Source organism: Nannobrachium achirus (genome assembly GCF_963921795.1).
Source record: "Nannobrachium achirus genome assembly, chromosome: 9".
NCBI classification, from domain to species: domain Eukaryota; kingdom Metazoa; phylum Chordata; class Actinopteri; order Myctophiformes; family Myctophidae; genus Nannobrachium; species Nannobrachium achirus.
This window is the reverse complement of record NC_137818.1, coordinates 30956736-30979649: the sequence shown is the minus strand read 5'-3', so window position 1 is coordinate 30979649 and position 22914 is coordinate 30956736. Positions and strand designations below refer to the sequence as shown.

Below are 22914 nucleotides of genomic sequence, written 5' to 3'. Positions count from 1 at the left end.
AAGTTTTTTGAAAGTGGAATATCCCTTTAACTAAACGTTTAACGAGTGGTGTGAAAACAAAACTGATCCAAAACATTCAGTAAGCCCCTGACCAACACAGCCATACTAACCCAACCCAGTCAGAGTAGTAATAGTAGTCAGACTCCAGACGACCTCTGTTATGAGTCAGACAGACCCATCTTTTCCAAGTCACATGGTGACATTCTGAAGCACCACCAGGTGAAACAGTTATTTGTTTAAATGGCTATCAGCCATCTGTTTTGAAACATAACCAGTAATATACAGTATATACAGTATATATATATATATGTGTGTGTGTGTGTGTGTGTGTGTGTATATATATATATATATATATATATATATATATATGACCTATTTTCATTTTCATGGCATACAGGCTGATACAGCTAATGAATATCAAAAGTCCATATTTATAAATATTACATTACACGAACACGAGACCACTCAAAGCAAGGATTTATATTAGAGAAATTTCAACCTTCTGAAGTAAGAGTTGCTTGAAGTCCAGTGGGAAGTTTCCGAAGTCAGTATGATTTGGGGTGCTACATCTGCAATGCTTTTTTTACACAACATTCTAATTTTCTGAGATTGATCTGTATATATTTTAAAGTACTGTATTTTAAAGGTCTGCTCTGATGCCCTTGTGCCAAATTAATAAATAGGTAACCTACCTCCTGTCACACTTTTTGTCAGAGAATGACCTTATAGGTATCCTTGTAAATATTATTCAAACAACCAGCAACCTATAACGTAACCTTTTTATTCAAGTATTAAAATGTAAAGCAATTATTTTGAATATCAACAGACTCATAAAATACAAATAAACACAATTAGAAAAAGCAAAACGCCAACTTTTCTTCAACAATCAAATTTGCAATGTGCAATCCCTTTAACAATTCGGTTTTCTGGCCCCTTCTTGATCATCTAACTTACTGCATAGAAATGTTTGCACGGTAGCTTTAGTAAACTACAATCCTGTGTCACAAGAACATTTGAGTTGGTCCCTTAAAAAAAGAAAAGAATTGTGAAAAAGAGGACATTTTATTATGGGTCAAATATCTTCTGACCAGCTGACTAATCAAATGAATTATGTTTTGTCACTAGTCAAGCATGTTACTGCACTTAGCAAGCACTTTCACACATATTTACCATTTGTGAGTTTTTTAAGCTTTTGGACTACCATAATGTATACAAATGAGAACTTAAATCATATACACATCAGTATACTATATATATTCTCATTAACTCTATGATAAGTTTTACTGAAAGCCAGATAATATAGCTACAAACATAATGCTTTTAACCAATTAAATAACACCTAAACAAGCCTGAACTGCTTATCATTTATTAGTTAACATCATGCTTGATTTGTATCAAAATTGAATATAGGAAAGGCACAATAAAATTAGATCAAATTTCCAAAACTCAAATGAACAGCAATATTAGTTTCTGCTAAATTTTCTTGAGTCAGGTTTTCACTCCATCATCATAAATCTACTTAGACAAATTTACAGCAGTTAGCTCATTTTAAATGAGACAATTATGAGGCAAATCTGCTATTTTTACAGGGACAGTGGCATAGATAATTAAAGAGGTTTTGTGCCTTTGATTTGGTTAAGACTGTATGCCCTTTGCATTTGACATCGTCATAAATCTGGTCATTAGAAACGATACACACTGTACTAACAACTGAACTGACGAGGCTCAAAACCTAGGAGACATCTTGGAATAATGGGCTTGAGTAATATCAGGGAGCCTGTGGGGGGCTAAGACATACAACAAAGGTGCTGCCATGGAGACAGCTAATAACATTCTTCCTAATCAAGTAAAAAAATTATGAAAAATTAGGAATATGTTGAGCTCCAAGCAATTGACATCAACTTGTAGCCACCCAGCTAATAGCTTGTGGCCTTACAGACTTGTTTCCCCGAGCACTCTCCCATCAAGAGGAGGTAAACACCATACTCCTACTTCATTGGAAAACTGACTCCACTACCAAAGTGCCTGTGAGTGCATTAGATTGCAATAACTTTAGATAACTATTTCTTTCTACTGAAGTGCTCTTCTGCCACATAATCCAAGTACCAACCTTAGAACAGGTAATTAGTAACGATCAAATAAGAGACTTACTGAACAAACACTACTGGGTGGACAAAAGAATGTGTGCTTTTAACAAAGAAACTGTTCCCCAGCATAGAAACAAACATTAATAGAACAGAACTAATAATTGTCCATTTCTTTACATTTCAAACTTAGGTTTGCTAAATAATATGTAAGTACCTCAAACTTCAACACGCCATGATTTACAGTATAAATGAGTGCATCAGATATCGGGTCCTATTGCCAACAGTGACAGGTAGAGGATTGTGTTATAGAAGAATGAACCACACTCAAAATTATTTTCTTCCACACTAAGCACTGGGACAGGTGAAACTCCCAAGAAAAACGGATGAACAGAAGAAGGACAAAGTGTAGTGTGGTAGGCTCTGCCACAGCATTAGACTTGTGTCTGTTGAGGGAGTCGTCTTCAGCTGTCCTTTTAGGGCTGGACACCGTCGGCACAGAACCCTCAGCCTAGTGATTGTCCGATACGACGAGGACAGACAGAAGCTCTAGAAAGTTCCGGAATAGTCCGGTAATTTCACACCGTCAGTCTGCCGTTATGCCTTTCTCTCGGAGCTCCTCCGTCACTCGCACCAGGTAAGTAGGGTCTGGGTAGCCAAAGCTGCCAAGAAAATTAAAACAGCATCAGTGAAAATCTCAGTCTTCACATTATATCTGTGAATTAAATCTATTCATGCACTGGCCTTATCGCAGACACCATAGCATACAGCACAGGTCTGTGGAATTGTGAGGTTATAATAAAGCCTACTGTGTAACAAAGAGTAAATACCAGCGGGGGCCTCCCCATAGCGAGGTCTTGTGGTGAATGTCATTCCAGGTAATGACATTATGCATGCCTGTGGTCATGGAGGTACCGATGGTGAAGATAAGGCGCTGTTCGAAGGCCCGACGTAATAGGCCCAGCACACGGTTTCCTTCTGGGCTGTCTGGGAGGTAGGCCACACGGTCTGTCCCTGGGTACCGCACACCTGGGTTTGGGTGTTCTGGCTATTTAGAACAAACATAGAAACCAAGATCAGGTTGTAGTGATGCTAAAAGCCTTATTTAGGGTTAGGGTTATATATATATATATATATATATATATATATATATATATATATATATATATATATATATATATATATATATATATATATATATATATATAATCCTAACAGATCAATAACAGACAATCATCCAAGGGTTAATATATGTATATGTGTGTGTGTGTGTGTGTGTGTGTGTGTGTGTGTGTGTGTGTGTGTGTGTGTGTGTGTGTGTGTGTGTGTGTGTATGTATGTATGTATGTATGTATGTATGTATATATATATATATATATATATATATATATATATATATATATATATATAGAGAGAGAGAGAGAGAGAGAGAGAGAGAGAGAGAGAGAGAGAAGATTTTTGTATGTAATGCTTAGTGTAATAATACAATTATTTTGTTTTACATTTCACCTTGGTTTGAAGAATTAATAATAATTTAATCATGAAACCGAAGTGCAATATTCACTGATTGAAGCATTGAGAGTTGCTTTTGCTTAACTGGACAAATGAAATTGGTATACGGTTAAGCAAACAAAATGTACACCTAGTAAAACAAGAAAAATAGAACATTTGGGAAAAAGATTTATCAAATGAATGCAAATACATAAATCAGTATAAATCAGTTTAGTATGTGTAGCTAAACTAGTTTGTAAAGTAGCTTTAGTTCATTGTAAATGTAATATTTTAGCATTACTGTATAAGTACGTCTATCAAGCAAAGTTATGAACCAAGTGTCTCATTATCACCAGTAGAATGTTTGTAGTAGAAAAGATATGACTATTGTGAACTCTATTCTATTCTCTTACTCCAATAGAGAAGGTATTACAATGAACCAAAGGTCGCTCCTTTCCCTTGCCCTGGTCTACTTACTGCCTGTAGTCCAGGAGGGAAGCTGTAAATGATGCAGATGCAACCATAGCCTTCATGCCCAGGCAGCTCCAAGTCTGGGTCTCTCTCCACTATCATGCTACCACTGGCAGGCTGGTTTCCAATCAACTGGCCATACACTAGCCGACACACAGGGCATGCCCTCTTCACTTTGAAAGCTTGATCCAAGCAAGACCGACAAAAAGAGTGACCACATCTTTCCAGGGTTGTCTTCTCCATCATGTCCCCCATGCAGATGGAGCAGGAGGTGTTGTCCTCAGCCTCAGTGTGGGAGGCCATGCCAGGCTCCATTTCCTTCCTATGAGCTGCTTGAAGCATCATGCAGGCCTCTTCGTCAGTAGGCTTCCTGAACCTCTGCTGCTGCCTCTGGGAGCGCCGTGGCTGGGGAGGTGGAGGCGGGAGCAGGCTCCCCTCTCCATTTGGTTCCAGGACACCGACACAAGGTAGCAGAGTCCGCTTCCTCTTGGGACCACCCTCCAGTTTGCTCATCTCTTTCCGGGCACAGCGGCATAAGTCAATGAAGGCTTTGCGGGTCTCATTGGAGATGGATCCATCCATCAGCCCAGCTCGGCGGGAGCCTTCCATCGGCTGCAGTCTCACCGCACAGCAGCCCCCCCTCTCTCCTCGCCTAATGATACCAACGCTCATCCCCTGCTTGTCCTGGAAGTCAATCAGCCAGGGACGCCCGGCTGCAACCAGGTAATCCCACACTGCCTGTGACACCAGCACCTCATCACTACCCTGGCCGGCACGCACACTCATTTCATCAGATGAAACTGCACAGAAATGCACACAGGAGACATCAGCATAGTACAGTTAGATAGGTCAGAGCAGTATCATTCATGCAGGCTAGAAGCTGTGCCTGGACACGGCATATTATTTTTTTATACTGATAATATTCAATGAAGATAAAGGGTTAGCATCTTGCAAAGCACAGAGCCACAGATGTTATTGTCATTTGCATAGGCCTATATGAAACAATCAGAATAAAAGTGTTTTAAATTCTGCCTGTATTATTATGCTCCTCATGTGCTACTTGGCCTACATGAGCTCGGGCAAAGCACCACTGCAAAGCAAAAACGCTGAATGACACACAGTCAAGATTGAGACCGGTTTTAATTGGTTTGCTTGTTTCAAGTAGTAGTTAAATGTCAAACCAAGTCAAAACTATGGATGTTATATTTTTTGCTCATCTTGTCAACAATCCTGTGTGAGCTAGTCGCAGCAGTGGCCGCAGCACGTCAAACCTACACAACAGGCAGTATCGCGGCATTGCTGAGCTGAGGACGTATCAGCTGTTCTGAAATGCAGACTGTAAACAAAGGAGACTGCACCCCATCAAATACAGTTGTTCATTGTAAATATTATACCCGGCTGACAGTCACATAAAACTACAATACATATTTTTGGGAGAAATAATATTACCTTGTGATCCCATAAATTCACTTAATTCTGAATAAAGATTCCTGTTGAACAAAAAGAAAGAGAGAGAGAGAGAGAGAGAGAGAGAGAGAGAGAGAGAGAGAGAGAGGGGAAATACTGAGGGACTGTGTTGTACATTAAACGTCAACAGCAGGTCGATGACATTTTATTTAAGCCATTTCCACAGCAAGCTACATTACCGATTGCATCATTTTGATTATTTTCCGATAACAGAGACAAAAAATAAACGATTCCTTTAATCATATCGACAAGCTCACCCTTTGCCGTGGCTCGTCGCTGCTTTCTGGCCCGGATTAAAAAACACTATTCTCCATCGGATCAAGGCCGTATTCGCTCGCTGCAGTTTTATCTGCGGATAAGAAGTCTTATGTAGTCAAGGCATGACATCCAGTCGCATTCACTGCTCATCTGCTTAGCTTTTAAACATCATTCCCTACCCTGTGGCAAAGCCATCCAGCCCGTCCGATACCTCGTCCCAGTCAGTCTCGCCTCCTCGTACGTCCTTGGGGCTACGAGCCCACTGAAAAACCCTTTAGCTTCACTTATCTGACACGGGCACACTAGCGACGTGACAGCCTCGCCGAGAGAGATAATTCGTTGTTTCATATGTTCCCTTTTTGCGTCTCGGCGTCTGCTTTCAACCCATGTCTCTCAGCTAACTACGACTATGAGCCAGAGAGCTATCCGTACCAGCGTAAATATGGACCGAGACCTGCGTCAAGTCGCACAAGCGTGAGCTGGCTCGACTTAATAATAAAGGAGACCTATGGGAACGTGACCAGGCAGGAAGTTCGTCACATAAGTCAATGCTTCTCAAATACTTTCATGTCAAGGACCCCCAAATTGACACGTACTAGCCCGCGGACCCCCCACTTGATAAGATATGCCAAGGACCCCCATAGAAGATTTTTACGGCTCTATCAACTGATTCCCAACCATTTTAATTTCAAGCACCTGATGGGGCTACCCCATTAATGGCATTTTTATCTCTGGGAGTTGGACCCCAATTTATATTATAAAATCAATGTTAATTTAACTCTGAGAGTGTACAAATGGAACCAAATGTGGCCATTTGTACACTCTTTGAGTTACCCGGCCATATAGGTCTATCCATTTGGTTCTTCTGAGGGACTTCCTGGGGACCCCCTGGAAGTCCCTCAAGGACCCCTGGGGGTCCCCGGGCCCCACTTTGAGAACCACTGACATAATAGGCCTATGATTGGTTTAATGTTTTCTTTTTTCTTCTCCCAATCACACGTTAATTGGGTTATTTGATTAAAAACAAGCCATTCATTTCCCCTCTTATTCGTGCCCTGCTCATATCTCCGCAACCGTTGCCCCGATCCATGCCAGATTTTGCACACACACTCCTTGCCTGCCAAACTACAACCTCCAAGGACCCCCAGAGCTCCAGGGACCCCCAAGTCCCTGGGGGACCCCCAGGTGTAGAAAATGACCAAATGTGCAAAAATGACCAAATGACCACCCCAACGGGGCTGCTCACGGGGAATTCCCGGGGACCACCGACTCCTGGTGCTCCAGAACGGATGCAAAAGTGGTGGCGCCCCCAGTGGAGGACCCCCCCTAACTCGGGCTAGGAGCGACCGGGAGAGCCGGGGCCGGTACCTATTCGTCCGCCTTGGCGGCGCGGAGACCCCACCCCTCATTTCTCACATGGCCCTCTTCTAGCGCCACCATGAGGCCGATTCTTGCAAAACACATTTTTGGACACTGCTCCTACAATCTTTGCCCTAAAATCACGCAAATCGCTACACCCTCATTTATCAATGGAGTGTAAAAAATGGTCTATTTTTTTCACCAAATTTTGCGTAGGGCAACGTGTGCACGGCATTTATCAATGCTTCCTAAACAGACACACCTGGCGTACATTTGATCCCAGCGTTGATAAATGCGCAGGCTGAAATTTAAATAACACGCCCTTAATTATTCTCGAAACGCCCCCATTTTACGACCAGAACAACCCGAATACGACCTAACAACCAAAGAAAAGCCATGTCCGCGTCCCACACAGACCACGCACACATGCACGCACGCACACACGCACACACCTACACACGCAACTAGGCTACTTGGAACAGCAGCATTTTGGTTTACACAGCAGTCTTTGACAGTGGAAACGTGGGATTAACCAACGGTACAATCTTTGACAAGGAGGCTATAGCACCGCAGCCGACATGAATGACACAAGTCACTGGTCACTGCCATGAATACTTTTGGATATTAATTTAAACCATTGCCTACCCGTGCCGTGCGTGCGCAGACAGAGCGCGTTCATTTGGTTACAAGCAATCATATTCCCCATGGCCATGATCTCAAGGCTCGCCACGTTGGGTTTCATCATTAACTCCAGCATAGTGTACAGTATCTACTGTATAAATTGAGAGACCCCACGGTTACGTTTTGGATATTAATTTAACCCAATTTTGGTGACGAGCGCAATGCACTTTTGAGTGCTTGAACTAGCGATCATGTACCGTTCCTGCGCGGGCTGGTCTTCTCCCAGGTGGGCCGTGGACCCCCAAATAAATCATCCGCAGCGTGCGTGCGCGGGGCTGGGCACAGCCAGGTTTGGAGCTTCGGGTTTTATCCATATTTAAAAGGACTCGCGTCACTGTATAAATTGGAGGCTCACGCCTCACGGTAGATCACAGCGGCGCTGCGCTGGTCCCGAAAATGCTCTCGCATGCGTTCGTAGGCTATAATGTGCTTGTTCTGAGCCAGGTCTGCAATCTTAAAATATAGACTGTTAAAGCACTTAACAGTAGATTGCTTCCATGTTGCTAGATTTTGATTGCTTGTCATTGTAACTTGGAAATCGGCGTGCATGTCCATGATGTAGCTGGCTATAATATACTTTTATAAAATGTTATATTTTCACAGGATTATTTATTATTGTGTTGGATATACATTTTTGAGTGGATACATGTGTCCATTGCCTGTCAAATAGTTACACAATGCTGCTCCGCACGTCTACAATGGAACAAAGTGGTGTAGGATGAATCCTACACCACCTCTGGACTTGACGTGAGATTTGATCCTACCCTACGCCAACGTCAAAGTCAAGTTGAAATGATAAATGTCGAGACTTCCCTAAATTTCGGTGTACACCCAAATTTTGATCTGCACCACGTTGATAAATGAGGGCCACAGTATGTCTACACTCATCTCATCAACATGGATCTGTCCCATATAGCGCCACCTTCAGGCCGAATTTATTAAACACATTTTTGGACACTGCTCCTACAGATTTTGCCCTAAAGTCACACAAATCGGTACACAGTATGTCTACACCATAGAGTGGTCTACACTCATCTCATCAACATGGACCTGTCCCATTTAGCGCCACCTTCAGGCCGATTTTTTTAAACACATTTTTGGACACCTACAGATTTTGCCCTAAAATCACGCAAATCGCACAGTATCTCTACAGTCATGTAATCAAAACGCATCTGTCCCATCTAGCGCCACCATCAGGACGATTTTGGTACAACACATTTTTGGCCTATTTGTAGAGATCTATCTATCTACCATGTAACTCTAAAAGCTGTGACTGGCCATTGTGGAATGTCACAATCAGGGTCAAGAGTGTAGTCCTAGGCCCAAAAAACGGTATTTGGCACATGGCAAATGCCACTTTTGGAGCTTGCATGTGCCAAATACCATTTTTGGAGCTTGCATGTGCCAAATACCATTTTTGGAGCTCACCCTTTGTGGAATGTTCGTTCATTTACTGCAAACAAACAGTAACAGAGCTGAGGGGCACCAAAAGCAGAATGTTTTGGTGCCCTCTCTCCCTTTTACCCTATTGGCAATTCTGAGAATAGCAGAGAACAGGCCAGGGCAACAGGAGCAGGACACAGAATATTTGAAGGAGATAGGATTATATTAGCTTACAATCTCAAAGGTTATGGAGAAAAAAGGTTTGTTTTTTAATAATTTAGTTTTTTGGGGCATTATGGTATGAATAGAACTTGTTGCAACGGTTAGTGTGATGAAGTAGCCTGATGCAGGTGTAAGACCTGTTCTGTTTGTATTGTGTGTTATAGGTAGGCCTATAACTGTGCCAAAATGCATAGTTAGTTTCTATGCATTTCGGGGGTTTTGAGTCCCTATTCTTTTTCCCTGCATGCCCACCTTCTGTTTCTTCTTGCCCCCTAGTACAGATCCAGCCCTGGCAGTGGGCATGGTTTCTGGTTCCATTAAAAAAATGGCCATTCATTTTTCCCATAGAGATTTTCCAAAAATATTTATATCAATTAATTTAAGCTTAGAATCAAGCCATCCAGGATCCTGGTGAATCATGACCAAAAAACGTTCGATTCAGAGGAGAAAAAAAGTTTGGATATTTAATTGCGACCGTAAAGTCTCAGTTCAGTATGTGACAGCTCACAGCTTGTCCGTATCTCTGTCTATAACGCCTGACACTGTGGTTCCCCTGACACATCACTGTGACGTCACAGGTGACATCACATTGATGTCACATACTCAGCGCAGGGATCTCCATATATGGGCATAAAAGGGATTCTGTGATGTCAGCTACTCAGAGCAGGGATCACCATATATTGGCATAAAAGGGATTCATGGCCAAGACAGATGGCGTGACCTCGCTTTTCGCCCTTAGGCGTCTTCTGGTTATATGATATACTACGTTTAATAAATAGATTATAGTTAGTTAGTTTCTTTATTTTTATTTTTTTTGGACATGATTCACCAGGATCCTGGATGGCTTGATTCTAGGCTTAATGGCGTATTATATGTTTTTGTAAATCTCTATTCATGTATGAATGAATGTCCATTGTCCACAGCTTTGAGTTCGCAACTTGCCTCGAAAAGCGCTATAAAATGCCATCCATTATTATTATTAAGTAGAATAACTAAATTGATAGCCAAGGCCTTTAAAATATATTTTAAGTGAAACTTTAAACAAGCCCAAAAGCTTTTCTAGTAGTGTTTATCCTTAGTTGACTATGTATCAGTGAACTTTACTGTCCTGTAAATGTTCCTATGCAAACCTCTAATAAAGTATTCAATCAATCAATCAATAAAAAAATCAGACTGAGTGTTAGGCTACTAGTACTACATACTTTGGTACAGAAGGTGGCGGTATGCACCTAAAACGCAATGGTTGCAGTTCGCCATAAAGGAAGAAGAATCCACGCCAAGGATTCTAGGTCCGTGAAATGAGCAGAAAGAACGTTTCCGGTCTGGGCGCTAGCAGAAATAAGCCAGGCTCCAGCCTTCAAAATAAAAGTGCAGTAAATAATGTATATTTAAAAGACACAAATGTATTTAAAAGATGAGTATAGTGTACTTCTAATTGTCCCAACACATTTTCCAGGTTCTTTCAGATTGAAATTCGTGGAATGCGAGCTATTAAAGGCATTTAACAAAATTAATTCCGTTCCAATTCAATTCGTTCTACTGTAATCCCATAAAAGAGCTATCACAAGTCTATCTGCTAGAGCAGGGGTTTATCTGTTTATTTTGACAGGACAGATGCAAAGTATGGTAGGCTACTATATTAATGTAATTAATGAAAAATATAACTGTAACAACTCACCATAAAAGTGCTATATAAAAATACTCTGTTGCAAGTAAAAGTCACAGAATTCAAAATATACTTGAGTAAAAGTACAAAAGTATTGGCATTAAAATGTACTTAAAGTATCAAAAGTAAAAGTAGGACTACTCATTGTGCAGAATTCCCATTTCAAGTTTTCAAATGTTTAAATAAATATATTTTGAAAATAACAGATCTACAAGGTCACAATGTGTTGCATCACAACGCATTGTGAGCCTGTAGATCTGTTATTTTCAAATTAAAATTGAGTACAAAAAGTGCCGTTTTCAGAATCTAGTTGGCCCTGGACAGCAGACGTCTATTTGTGTCGGCACTTTGGACATATGGACGCAGGGAGATCTGCTCTGCCACACTGCACTCTCCGCTAAGCGGGAGAGGCGTAAAATCAATTTCTGTTGACATTTTCGGACATTTTCCGACTCTAGTTGGCGCTGGAGAGCAGACGGCTCTTTGTGTCGCCACTTTGGAGATATGCACGCGTGCGGGGAAACCTCCTCTATCACACCACACTCTTCGCTAAGCGGGGGAGGCGTCCCCTCAATTTCTGTTGGCTTTCCAGTGCAGCCACCCGCTCAAAAAAGTGACATTTTCGGACATTTTCAGACTCTAGTTGGCGCTGGAGAGCAGACGGCTCTTTGTGTCGCCACTTTGGAGATATGCACGCGTGCGGGGAAACCTCCTCTATCACGCCACACTCTCCGCTAAGCGGGGGAGGCGTCCCCTCAATTTCTGTTGGCTTTCCAGTGCAGCCACCCGCTCAAGAAAGTGACATTTTCGGAAATTTTCATACTCTAGTTGGCGCTGGAGAGCAGACGGCTCTTTGTGTCGCCACTTTGGAGATATGCACGCGTGCAGGGAAACCTCCTCTATCACGCCACGCTCTCCGCTAAGCGGGGGAGGCGTCCCCTCAATTTCTGTTGGCTTTCCAGTGCAGCCACCCGCTCAAGAAAGTGTCATTTTCGGACATTTTCAGACTCTAGTTGGCGCTGGAGAGCAGACGGCTCTTTGTGTCGCCACTTTGGAGATATGCACGCGTGCGGGGAAACCTCCTCTATCACGCCACACTCTCCGCTAAGCGGGGGAGGCGTCCCCTCAATTTCTGTTGGCTTTCCAGTGCAGCCACCCGCTCAAAAAGTGCAGTTTTTACTTGGCAAAGGCAAACAGCTGGGAGTAGGGATAATATGTGGGAATGAGAAAGTGAGTGTTTATTGATAGAAATTAAAACGACTTGCAAAAAATGTTTCATGTGTTTGTTTGTCCTATCTTGGAATACTCCTCTGGAGTTTGGGATTCAGGTAACTTAACAAAGGTGTAAGTGTGCATGAGAGGGATATCAGATATTTTCTTTGAGTTTACAAATGTGCTCCTATATCTGCTTTAATGGTGACATGGGATGGATACAGTATGAAGTTAGGTGGAAGATTAATATGATAAACCTGTGGAACAGAAAACTTGACCTGCCAGATGACAGAATGGCAAGTAGGATTTTCAGGTGGGATATTTTAATAGGAGGGCCAGTCCTATTAAAATGTGTATAAATGTGAAAAATGTGTTGTGTGTGGTCTATCTATGAGCCAGTGATCTCTGCATTGGCACTGTTTTGCTTGGGAATATTGCCACTGGACGGCCCGCCACGCTTTTTTATACAGCTCTCCGGCTTAGCAGAGCATAAAAGAATACAGACAAGGTCCAAACTCCTGAGGAGTAATCCAAGATAATACTAAGAAAATACTTGGAGCTGCTTTCTTAGGAAATGATCTGCTTAGCCTTAAAATTCTTGGTAGCTACATTTGTACATTATGTGGTGACCAGGCTGTACCATCTAGAAGGAACATGTCACAACTGATAGTACTGCCACTTGAAGTGTCACAAAAAGGCATCTTGGACACATTTGAACAACTATTTCTTGATCAACTTGACAAATGCGAAACATGTAAGCAGGAAAACAGATTATCAAACTATAAAATAATTCACAGCCCACAGACTTTAGTTCTCCTATTAGGATCTGGCACAGAAATTCCCAAAACATTCAATCTCTCCTGTCTGTACCACCAAAATGATTATGCTGTGTCCAGCTTTTGTGCATTTTTTGGCAAGTTACCAAATGTGTCACCTGCTGTGTATACCTGGAAAGACCAGAAATGGCATAATGTGACAGCCCATTCCAAACCTACAGGAAACTCTTACATCATGTCTTTCAGTTAAATACTTTGCTTGTGTGAAGAATGACGGGTGGCTGAATGATAGAATTATCGATGAGTACCATAAGCTCTTTGACTCTGTTGGCCCCAAAAAGTCATATATTTGTCCCCGCACTTTTGCAAGCCAACAGTTAAGGAGTCTTTGGTGTGATCACATCAGTGTCCTCCCAGATGTACCACGAGCATCACACAATTGGTGGAAGTATGATTTGGTGATATTGCCCGTCAACATTAGGGAGTCCCATTGGGGAGCCATTGCTGTAGATTTCTCCAATAAAACAGTGACTGGTGATTGCATAGTGTTAAATGTGATAATGGATTCCTGCCTTATGGATATATATGAGCAAGAACTGGTTAAGGTATTTATTATTTAACCCACTTTTTTGAGCGGGTGGCTGCACTGGAAAGCCAACAGAAATTGAGGGGACGCCTCCCCCGCTTAGCGGAGAGTGTGGCGTGATAGAGGAGGTTTCCCCGCACGCGTGCATGTCTCCAAAGTGGCGACACAAAGAGCCGTCTACTCTCCAGCGCCAACTAGAGTCTGAAAATGTCCGAAAATGTCACTTTTTTGAGTGGGTGGCTGCACTGGAAAGCCAACAGAAATTGAGGGGACGCCTCCCCCGCTTAGCGGAGAGTGTGGCGTGATAGAGGAGGTTTCCCCGCACGCGTGCATGTCTCCAAAGTGGCGACACAAAGAGCCGTCTACTCTCCAGCGCCAACTAGAGTCTGAAAATGTCAGAAAATGTCACTTTTTTGAGCGGGTGGCTGCACTGGAAAGCCAACAGAAATTGAGGGGACGCCTCCCCCGCTTAGCGGAGAGTGTGGCGTGATAGAGGAGGTTTCCCCGCACGCGTGCATGTCTCCAAAGTGGCGACACAAAGAGCCGTCTGCTCTCCAGCGCCAACTAGAGTCTGAAAATGTCAGAAAATGCCACTTTCTTGAGCGGGTGGCTTCACTGGAAAGCCAACAGAAATTGAGGGGACGCCTCCCCCGCTTAGCGGAGAGTGTGGCGTGATAGAGGAGGTTTCCCTGCACGCGTGCATATCTCCAAAGTGGCGACACAAAGAGCTGTCTGCTCTCCAGCGCCAACTAGAGTCTGAAAATCTCCGAAAATGTCACTTTCTTGAGCGGGTGGCTGCACTGGAAAGCCAACAGAAATTGAGGGGACGCCTCCCCCGCTTAGCGGAGAGTGTGGCGTGATAGAGGAGGTTTCCCCGCACGCGTGCATGTCTCCAAAGTGGCGACACAAAGAGCCAACTGCTGTCCAGAGTCAAATTTGTAAAGGCTATGCACTCCAGTGAACAGCATTTATCCATTTATCATGTTTTTATGTTATTAAAACCTTTCTTTTTTACCCAGAAACCTAATTTGCATTTTGTTTGTTCGTTTAGATACTTAATCTATAATAATCTATATTTTTAACGTCCATATTATGACAAAATTATCCGGTTTCAACGTTTTTCAATGGCTTTAGGGGTACTCTTATTCTGAAGAGATCGGCGCCGGAAGCCTTATTTCTGCTAACGCTATTTCTGCTCATTTCACATAGGCAAGGATTCTGGTATTTGCAGGCAGAGTCATAGATATTTCACAACAGACAACAAGCCTGAATAACCTTCCTCACAGTAAGTTATTAGTTGCAATATATCAACATCTAAATGAATACGGTAATGTATTAATACTAAGGAATTCAAGACATTTTGACATAATCTCCTATTGAATAGTGAAAACAAAGAATTTTTAAACCGTTATTGTGGTCATCGGTTGTTGTGCGTTCCTCCGGGGGGCTAACGTAGGTCTAGTGACATGATGACAACACTGTTTCCAAATGTCAAATGCTGCAACATAGAACCGTGCAGTGCAGATAGACTGTGTTATGTCGTCTGCCAATATTGGATATTTTGCTCGATAATCTGCTAACGTTATAGGTCTAAAAAAATAAATAATAATAATAATAATAAATACAATAATTTTCTGTACGTGTCACATTGATTGTCCTTGAGGGTGACTGACACAGACACTAAGATTAAACTAAACTTTGCCAAGTAACTCACTGGCCATGATGACTTCATTCTGCCAAGACAACTCCAGTTACACACATTTCAGGCTTTCACACTAGCAAGCAGAAATGTGCCCCATCCTTTACTGCACCATGGCTTGCAGAGGGAGAGAGAGAAGTGCAAGTTGAAATTGAAACGGCTTTTTAGGCCGTGTTTCCCTTGAGAATAATAACATACATATTTTAATTTAAAGAGAAATCTATGCTGTAGTCATGCTAAGTGTATTTATTTATTCTGCTGAAAACCTTTTGTGTCAGCGGGCACAGCTAAACAAGGTTGCACTAGTGTTAGAAACAGAAATAATGTATTTGCCAATTACAATACATAATAGAAGTTGTCATTGTTCAACAGACCAGCCACGTAACACACATTGTTTGGGTTAACATACCGCTGAAATTGATCCATTTACAGGAAGGTCTAAGCATTTAGCCACTTTGTGTATTAGGCAGCATGACATAATAGTATACAGTATGTTTCCATTGTAGAAAATGGGTGGTGGCACTGACTGGTGAGTACCCTGCAGTGAACTTGACCAGTATATTAGACTTTTTACTGAACTGGATGAACGTGGTTACAGAAACTCATTGTGCCATCATCTAATGTGCCTTGTGCAGGGGGTCCACTCTTTGTTCTGAGGGTCCGTTGGTCCGAGTAGGATAACATTCACCAGGTTAGCATTGACCAGCGTCGGCAGGTTAGCTACTCACCAGCGTCAGCAGGTTAGCTACTCACCAGCGTCGGCAGTTTAGCATTTCACCAGTGTTAGTTTTACTGAGGTTAGGGTCAATAATTCAATAATTTGTTTGGGTTTTTGTCACATTCCTAAGACAAAAATGTGATAACAATAAATTTACCCCCATTCATTCCGGATGGTGACCCGTTTCGAAACGGGTCACTCACCATCCGGAATCAATGGGGGTAAATTTACTCGAATCAAATTTTTGTCTTAGGAATGTGACAAAAACCCAAACAAATTATTGAACTCTAGTCTCCATGACATGACTAATCAATAGAAAAAAAGTCATTTTGGGGGTGAACTACTCCTTTAAGGTTAGGTTTAGGTCGTCAGCATACTGGCCCGTCGGCATATTGACACAGACCCTTGTGCAGATGTAGCTGTAAGTTCATACAATGTTTTTTCTATCTTTCTTTTTTTCACAGTTATGCCAGGGGAAGCTACAGAGACTGTCCCTGCTGTGGAGCAGGAACTTCAGCAGCCTCATGATGATTCAGGTTGGTCAGCGTTATGGAAATGTATAAATCATCTTTGTGTGTTCATTTAAGACATTCATTTAAGACATTTTGGAAAAGGTTAGATGAGTTTGAAAATAGACCACAGATTACATTCAGATTACTAAATTGACATGAGCCCAGATATGGTTCAAAGCATCCCAGCTGAAACCTTGTCTTTTCCTCAGCCTCTCATCTTGAGGTCTTCTCCTCCACTGCTCCTTGCCCCACTACCACTAGACACCCTATTCCTACCAGAAACGATGGCACTAATTATGAGACTGAGCTGTTATATGCACCTGTATCTGCCTCACCTAAAGCGGTACCAGTGGCCAACCTGCACCATTCTCCATCATCAAACTCCTGTACCTCATATCCCAAGTGTTCCCCATCCCTTCTACTTTCCACTCCTCCCTCCACGCCTCCAGCTATCCCCACCTTTTGCTCCCCTCCTGGCCATGGACACCAGGCCAACCATCAACCAAAGGTAATACAAGTCGGAGAGACCAATGGCTGGAGACCAATGGTTGCCACTAACTTATTGCAATCTACTAAACCCTGTGTGCCAGGCATGGCCAACACACCCCCCCTTGCTGAATCTAACACCAGTACGCCAGCTACTGTCCCTTCAAATCCTGCCCTTTCTGATACCGTCAGTGTTGCTCCACGCATTCACAAACCCCCCACCATTCCCATGCTGTCATCTCTGTGCTCTGCCATGCATATTTCCAAATCCACAGTTAACATTACTGCCTCTCACACAGCTGAAGAAGCTGCCCTTTCTCACCCAGACTCTGTTGTTGTTCCACCTGCTCTATCAACAGCCTCTGAGGCTGTTCATAAGGAGGATTCCACCTCTCAGCCTGTCCAACCTGTCTCCTCTCCTGTGCATCTGGTCCAAGTTATACCACCTGGAAGTGCTCCCAGAGTTAAACCAGTTAGAGCCTCTCCCATAGCCTTTAAAGTCACCTGTCAACCTGCTGCTCCAGCACCAATGTCATTTTCTGCTGCATTAGCCATCCAGCCCAATAAAAGAGCCACTAGAAGTCAAGCACCGTTGGAGCTGGTAGATGGGACAGCAAGCAATGTTTTTGGGCCCTCCGTTGATGATGCCCAGCAACACTCTGATGCCAGAGTTGACCACACTGTTAAAGAGGCATCTGTTGATAATGAGCTGGCTGATAAACAAGAGGGTGTTTTGGCTACCACTACTGCAGTTTCCTCTGTAGCATTCGCTACTGCAATTGGGTCCAGGACCATTGAGGCAGTTTCCACAACTCAATATCTTTCTCCAGAAGCCTCTCCACCTGATGCAGTAAAGTCCTCATTCCCTGCCCCTGCTAGTTTGGAAGTTGTCTCTCCCCAGTCTGCTCCAGGGGTTTCTCCTCTTTCATTTTCTGAAGAGATTGATGATCTGGCAAAGCTGATTCCATTACAAGAGCAAGAAGCACCAGTGGAGCTGGTGGATGAGATGGCAAGCGATCCTTCTGGGCCTTCCGTTGATGATGCCCAGCTATACCCCGACGCAAGGGTTGACCACACTGTTAAAGAGGTGTCTGTTGATAATGAGCTGGTTGATAAGCAAGACAGTGTGGACGTTTTGGCTACCACTACTACAGTCTTCCCTCTAGCCTTAGCTACGTCCAGCCCCATTGAGGCGGTTTCCACAACCCAATCTCATTCTCTGGAGGCCTCTCAAACTGATGCACAAAAGTCCTCAGTCTCTGCCCCTGTTAGTTTGGAAGTTGCTGTCTCTCCCCAATCTGCTCCTCTTTCATCCCCTGAAGAGATTGGCGATGTGCCTGGGCTGATTCCACCACAGGAGTGCGTTGACTCATTTATGGACCCTCAAGCTCCTGTGGTGGAGGGCCTCCAAAAGGCCCCATCATCACCCAGCCATGCTCCTTCTGTAACTCCTTTCTTCCTCACTGAGCCCCCTCCAGAACAAGATTCCACAATGGAACCAGTCATCCAGACAAATAAGGGTATCTTTTTAAAATCAGTGCAGTGCCTATGTTGCATGGTATTGGCCTACACAGTATGATGTGGAACTAACCTGTAACCACCACATGGAAAGCTCATACTAAGTCTTCTACCTAAATTAGGGCAGCAGTAATCAATTTTTTTAAATGATTATTCTATTGATTACTTTTCCAATTAATCGAATAATCGAAGCACAAAAAAAATCAAATTGTCTTTATCTTTATATGTCAACGAATCAAGGTGGAAATATTCCCCCCCCCCCTTTTTTATATATAGAATCAGAATCAGAACTAAATCGTTTAGTCTCATTAACCACTCACAGGTATGCCTTATTTGACACTTTGACGTACAATAGTGTCACACAAAAAATAGTAGATATACAAGCTCAAAACACTGCAATGACTTTTGAGCTTGTAGATCAACTATTTTTGCTATTTAAAAAAATTGCTATTTAAAAAGCAAAATGTATTTTATTTTCCGAAAATACATTATTTTGTATTACAATTGATTATCAAGTAGTTAGTTGAACTGTTGCACCTCTAATCTCTAACAGTAGATACATTTTAATAATTTGCATGTTTGAGCCATTGAATACAGTACACGTTAAAACTATGGAAATAACAAATCACATTTTTAGCTCAATAAATAATGGAATATAATGAGACTGACTACACAGGATGGTGTGATGCTAACAGTGGATGACCATTGACCAATCAACCGGAAAGTTGAATGACACTTGTTTCTACAGTATACATCTCCAAGATTTATATCCTAAGTGCCTTTGTGGGAAAGTATATTAATATGCCTGTGTTAAATTTCATTTTTGTGCCTTGTTTGACAGTGGTCTTGTACAGCATTTGGGGGATTTTAAAGCTCAGACATTTTCTTGTGGAAAGTATTTTGTTTGTCTCGTCAGTTTTCCAGGCCAATGCAGGATGTATAATTCATATAGGTATTCATTTACCAGTAATATAATCTTAACACTTTAGTTTAGATGGGGCTATATCCTGAATGCTGGTTACAGTGATAACAAGACTATCCTAACTTCTGATTCAGTGCAGTGTGTTTTGTGTGCATTCCCTGATTTATTCCTATAACCAGGGAATGGATCTGTCTTTCAAAGTGATGCTTGAATAAGCGGATTTTCATGTTACGTTTTCAGGAGCTGTACAAATGTCTTTGGCACACTTTATATCTCATTAATTGAATGCACGGTGATGATTTTTAGGGTCGGATACTAATTCAGAGAGTGATGAGTCAGTACCAGAGTTGGAGGAGCCAGATGAAGGCCAGGAACCAACACAGCAGGCAAAGGTACGGTATATGATATCCAGTATGTCCAAGACCTCAGCCACTTCATCACAATGACCACACATGCAGTTAAAATGACAGTTTTCATAAATTGACAAAATACTTTAAATCATGTAACGTGTCCTCCCTCAGCTTGCTGCTGCAGCAGAGATTGATGAGGAGCCAGTCAGCAAAGCAAAACAAAGCAGAAGCGAGAAGAAAGCAAGAAAGGTCCGCTACTAGAATTTGAGTTAATCTGTGATTCCCCTCAATCAGTGTCTGGGGGGAAATTCAAATGTTTTATTTTATTTTATTTTTTATAGTGATTTTATCTTCTCATATCTTTGTCTTTAGGCTATGTCTAAGCTGGGCCTCCGCCAGGTGACAGGAGTGACAAGGGTCACCATTCGCAAATCCAAGAACATTCTCTTTGTCATACCCAAACCAGATGTCTACAAGAGCCCAGCGTCGGACACGTACATTGTATTTGGAGAAGCCAAGGTAAGAACCATTTTCACTGCTGACTAGTAGTTGAATGTCATGTTGTAATACAATGATAAACAATGATGATGTCCTAATTTTATGGTTAAATATGGTTTGTCCCAGATTGAGGACCTCTCTCAACAAGCCCAGCTAGCAGCTGCAGAAAAGTTCAAGATGCAAGGAGATGCTGTCTCAAATATCCAGGAAAACACGCATACACCCATTGTGCAAGAGGAAAGTGAAGAAGAAGAGGTAAAAAAAATATTCCCTCATCACTTTTATCAGTTACGGTATCTTCATTCATTTCATCATTTCACGGATAAAATGTTGACCTTCCTGAACTGTTGGTGATGCCCAGTCTCTACTAAATCTGGGAGTTTTAGGTCGCGCAATCTGGTTGGTTAAGCATGCTCCAATAACCTTACCTTTAATCAAGAGCAGATTTGGCAATTATTGGGCGCCAAGCAAAACTCAACTTTGACGTGGCCATGGTCCTGCCTGTATATGGGCATATCGGGTTTCTTTATGGTTCTCTGACTCATAGTGACATAGCTGTGGTCTGCCCAATATAGCATACATGAACTTACAGTATGTCAGCTCTGCTTGGCTATAGTTATTCACACAATGCATCATGGCTATGATACTTCGCTTATGGAGCCAAACAAAGAAATACATGAAAAGTGTTGCTATTTTTTACTTTGTAGGTTGATGAAGCTGGCGTGGAGGTAAAGGATATTGAACTGGTGATGTCGCAAGCTAATGTGTCCAGGCCAAAAGCTGTTCGTGCCCTCAAAAACAACAATAACGACATTGTAAATGCCATAATGGTAAGAATTATGTTACACATAGCACTTGTTTACTTAAAATATACTATTAACACTATTGAAAATCTGTTTAATTACATGTGGCACTTGTTAATAGTATATTTTCACTTTTAACAGTTATATCAGTGGTAACTATTAGAGCTACTAAAATCCCTAATGGTATGTTTCTTCCTTTTATTACAGGAGTTAACCATGTAGATGCAGTGCATATAAAATGTCTCACCTTCGTTTGCCTGGAGAAGATTGACATCAATTTAACAGTTTCCAGCAGTGGAATTAAAACTTTGGTTGAATGAAATGAACGTTTACTTTGTTCCTAATTTTGCTGTGTATGATTCCTTTTGCTGCTATTAATTTTATTTTATTTACACATTTGCTTGGATAATGAATGTGATACTCTTATTTAATGTCTCACTGGCAGTTGAATAAAAACAGATCCAACACAAATTATATAAAGAAATAATAGGCTACTTCTTGCCGTTTTACAATACACATTTGTTTCTGTCAAGTTTCTTGCTAGCTTGTGAACAGCATAAGATCTGTCATGGTTACTGAACCTCACTAGTAACAAGTGCTGGGTATTGGTAACTTCCAATACAATACATCTCAATACAGGAATCATGATATGAATGATGCTAGCATAAACAGATATGTTTGCTGTTATGACACATGACAATAATGCCAAAAAAATAAATCCAAATTTGGGATTTGAGGTTGGTAATTGGTATGGGCTAGCTTTAGTTTATTGCCATGTTCTCCGCTCCCCCTAATGGCAACTTTGCAAGGAACTGGTTTTTAGATTTGGGGAGCTACTGAGCTTCTAGATCATATTATGTTCAAATAGTGGGGGTGCCTGCTGGCCTACTGGTTCAGGTGCATACCACATAGGCTCTGATGTCTGACAGCGTGTCTTTGTCTTTCCTGTCAGTCTACTGCCCTATCAATAAAGGCATAAAAGCCCCAAAACAAATCAAAAAAAAAAAAAAGATGTGTTCAAATAGCCTAAGTATAAAATAGGATTGAAGTGGTTAAGACCGATTCGTAATTTTCGATTTTATATTACAACATCTTGGTAGGAACCCCCTTAAGGACTCCTGGGGGTCCCCCAAGACCCCACTTTGAGAACCACTTTGTACCACATCCCAGTAGTCTGTGTGCAAATGTTACTCAAGCAGGATTCTTAATTCCAAAGAACAAAAACTGAACTATGTGGGGTTTGGGTTTGGTTGTGGTGGAGTCTGATGGCTACTGGCAAGTCAGTTTGTGGCTGAATGTGCTCCTCATACCCACTAGAGGGAGGGGGTGACCAGCACATGGTCAGTGTCCCACATGGTCCAGCAGCTTCCTTCTCCAGCTCCTGTTGGAAGTGGGATGGTGTTTTGATTCACGCCTCCACACAACCAGTGGTGGAAGAAGTAAGAAGCCTACTCGAATTTGTTTGTAAAGGTAGCATGTGGCAACACCACAATGTATAACTACTCCATTACAAATAGGCTAAGTCATTATGTTTTATACAAAATCTTACTTTTTGTACTAAAATATAAAGTATTCTGTATTAGTAAAGTACTTAGTATAGTCATTAAAAATAGCAGATATCATTATGTCGGCTTTGGAAACAAACTCTTGGGGTTTTTTGTGTAATCCTTTTAGCACCATTGTAAAATCGGGCCTCTGTAGCCTACTTTGCAAACTGTTAATAAAGTATTCAATCAATCAATCAATCAATTC

At 41.9% G+C, this 22914-nt stretch overlaps 2 protein-coding genes across 3 annotated transcripts; one reads left to right on the top strand and one right to left on the bottom strand.

The window, feature by feature from the left end:
* Positions 1-914: 914 nt before the first annotated feature.
* On the bottom strand, positions 915-6237 carry dtx3 (deltex E3 ubiquitin ligase 3). Of its 2 annotated transcripts, XM_080733357.1 has the most exons (6): positions 5951-6237; positions 5771-5862; positions 5496-5536; positions 4053-4846; positions 2915-3132; positions 915-2746 (listed from the first exon to the last, which is right to left on the bottom strand). In XM_080733357.1, exons 3-6 carry the CDS (start codon positions 5506-5508, stop codon positions 2671-2673), a joined length of 1101 nt encoding a protein of 366 aa, XP_080589483.1. In that variant the 5' UTR covers positions 5509-5536; positions 5771-5862; positions 5951-6237; the 3' UTR covers positions 915-2670. The 2 variants fall into 2 exon arrangements, with proteins under 2 accessions (XP_080589483.1, XP_080589482.1); XM_080733356.1 differs by having other exon boundaries at positions 5771-6237.
* Positions 6238-14879: 8642 nt separating this feature from the next.
* On the top strand, positions 14880-21484 carry LOC308291333 (nascent polypeptide-associated complex subunit alpha-like). The gene is made up of 8 exons (XM_080733319.1): positions 14880-14941; positions 16538-16609; positions 19818-19903; positions 20033-20110; positions 20234-20380; positions 20486-20614; positions 21067-21189; positions 21370-21484. Exons 2-8 carry the CDS (start codon positions 16540-16542, stop codon positions 21382-21384), a joined length of 648 nt encoding a protein of 215 aa, XP_080589445.1. The 5' UTR covers positions 14880-14941; positions 16538-16539; the 3' UTR covers positions 21385-21484.
* Positions 21485-22914: the final 1430 nt, after the last annotated feature.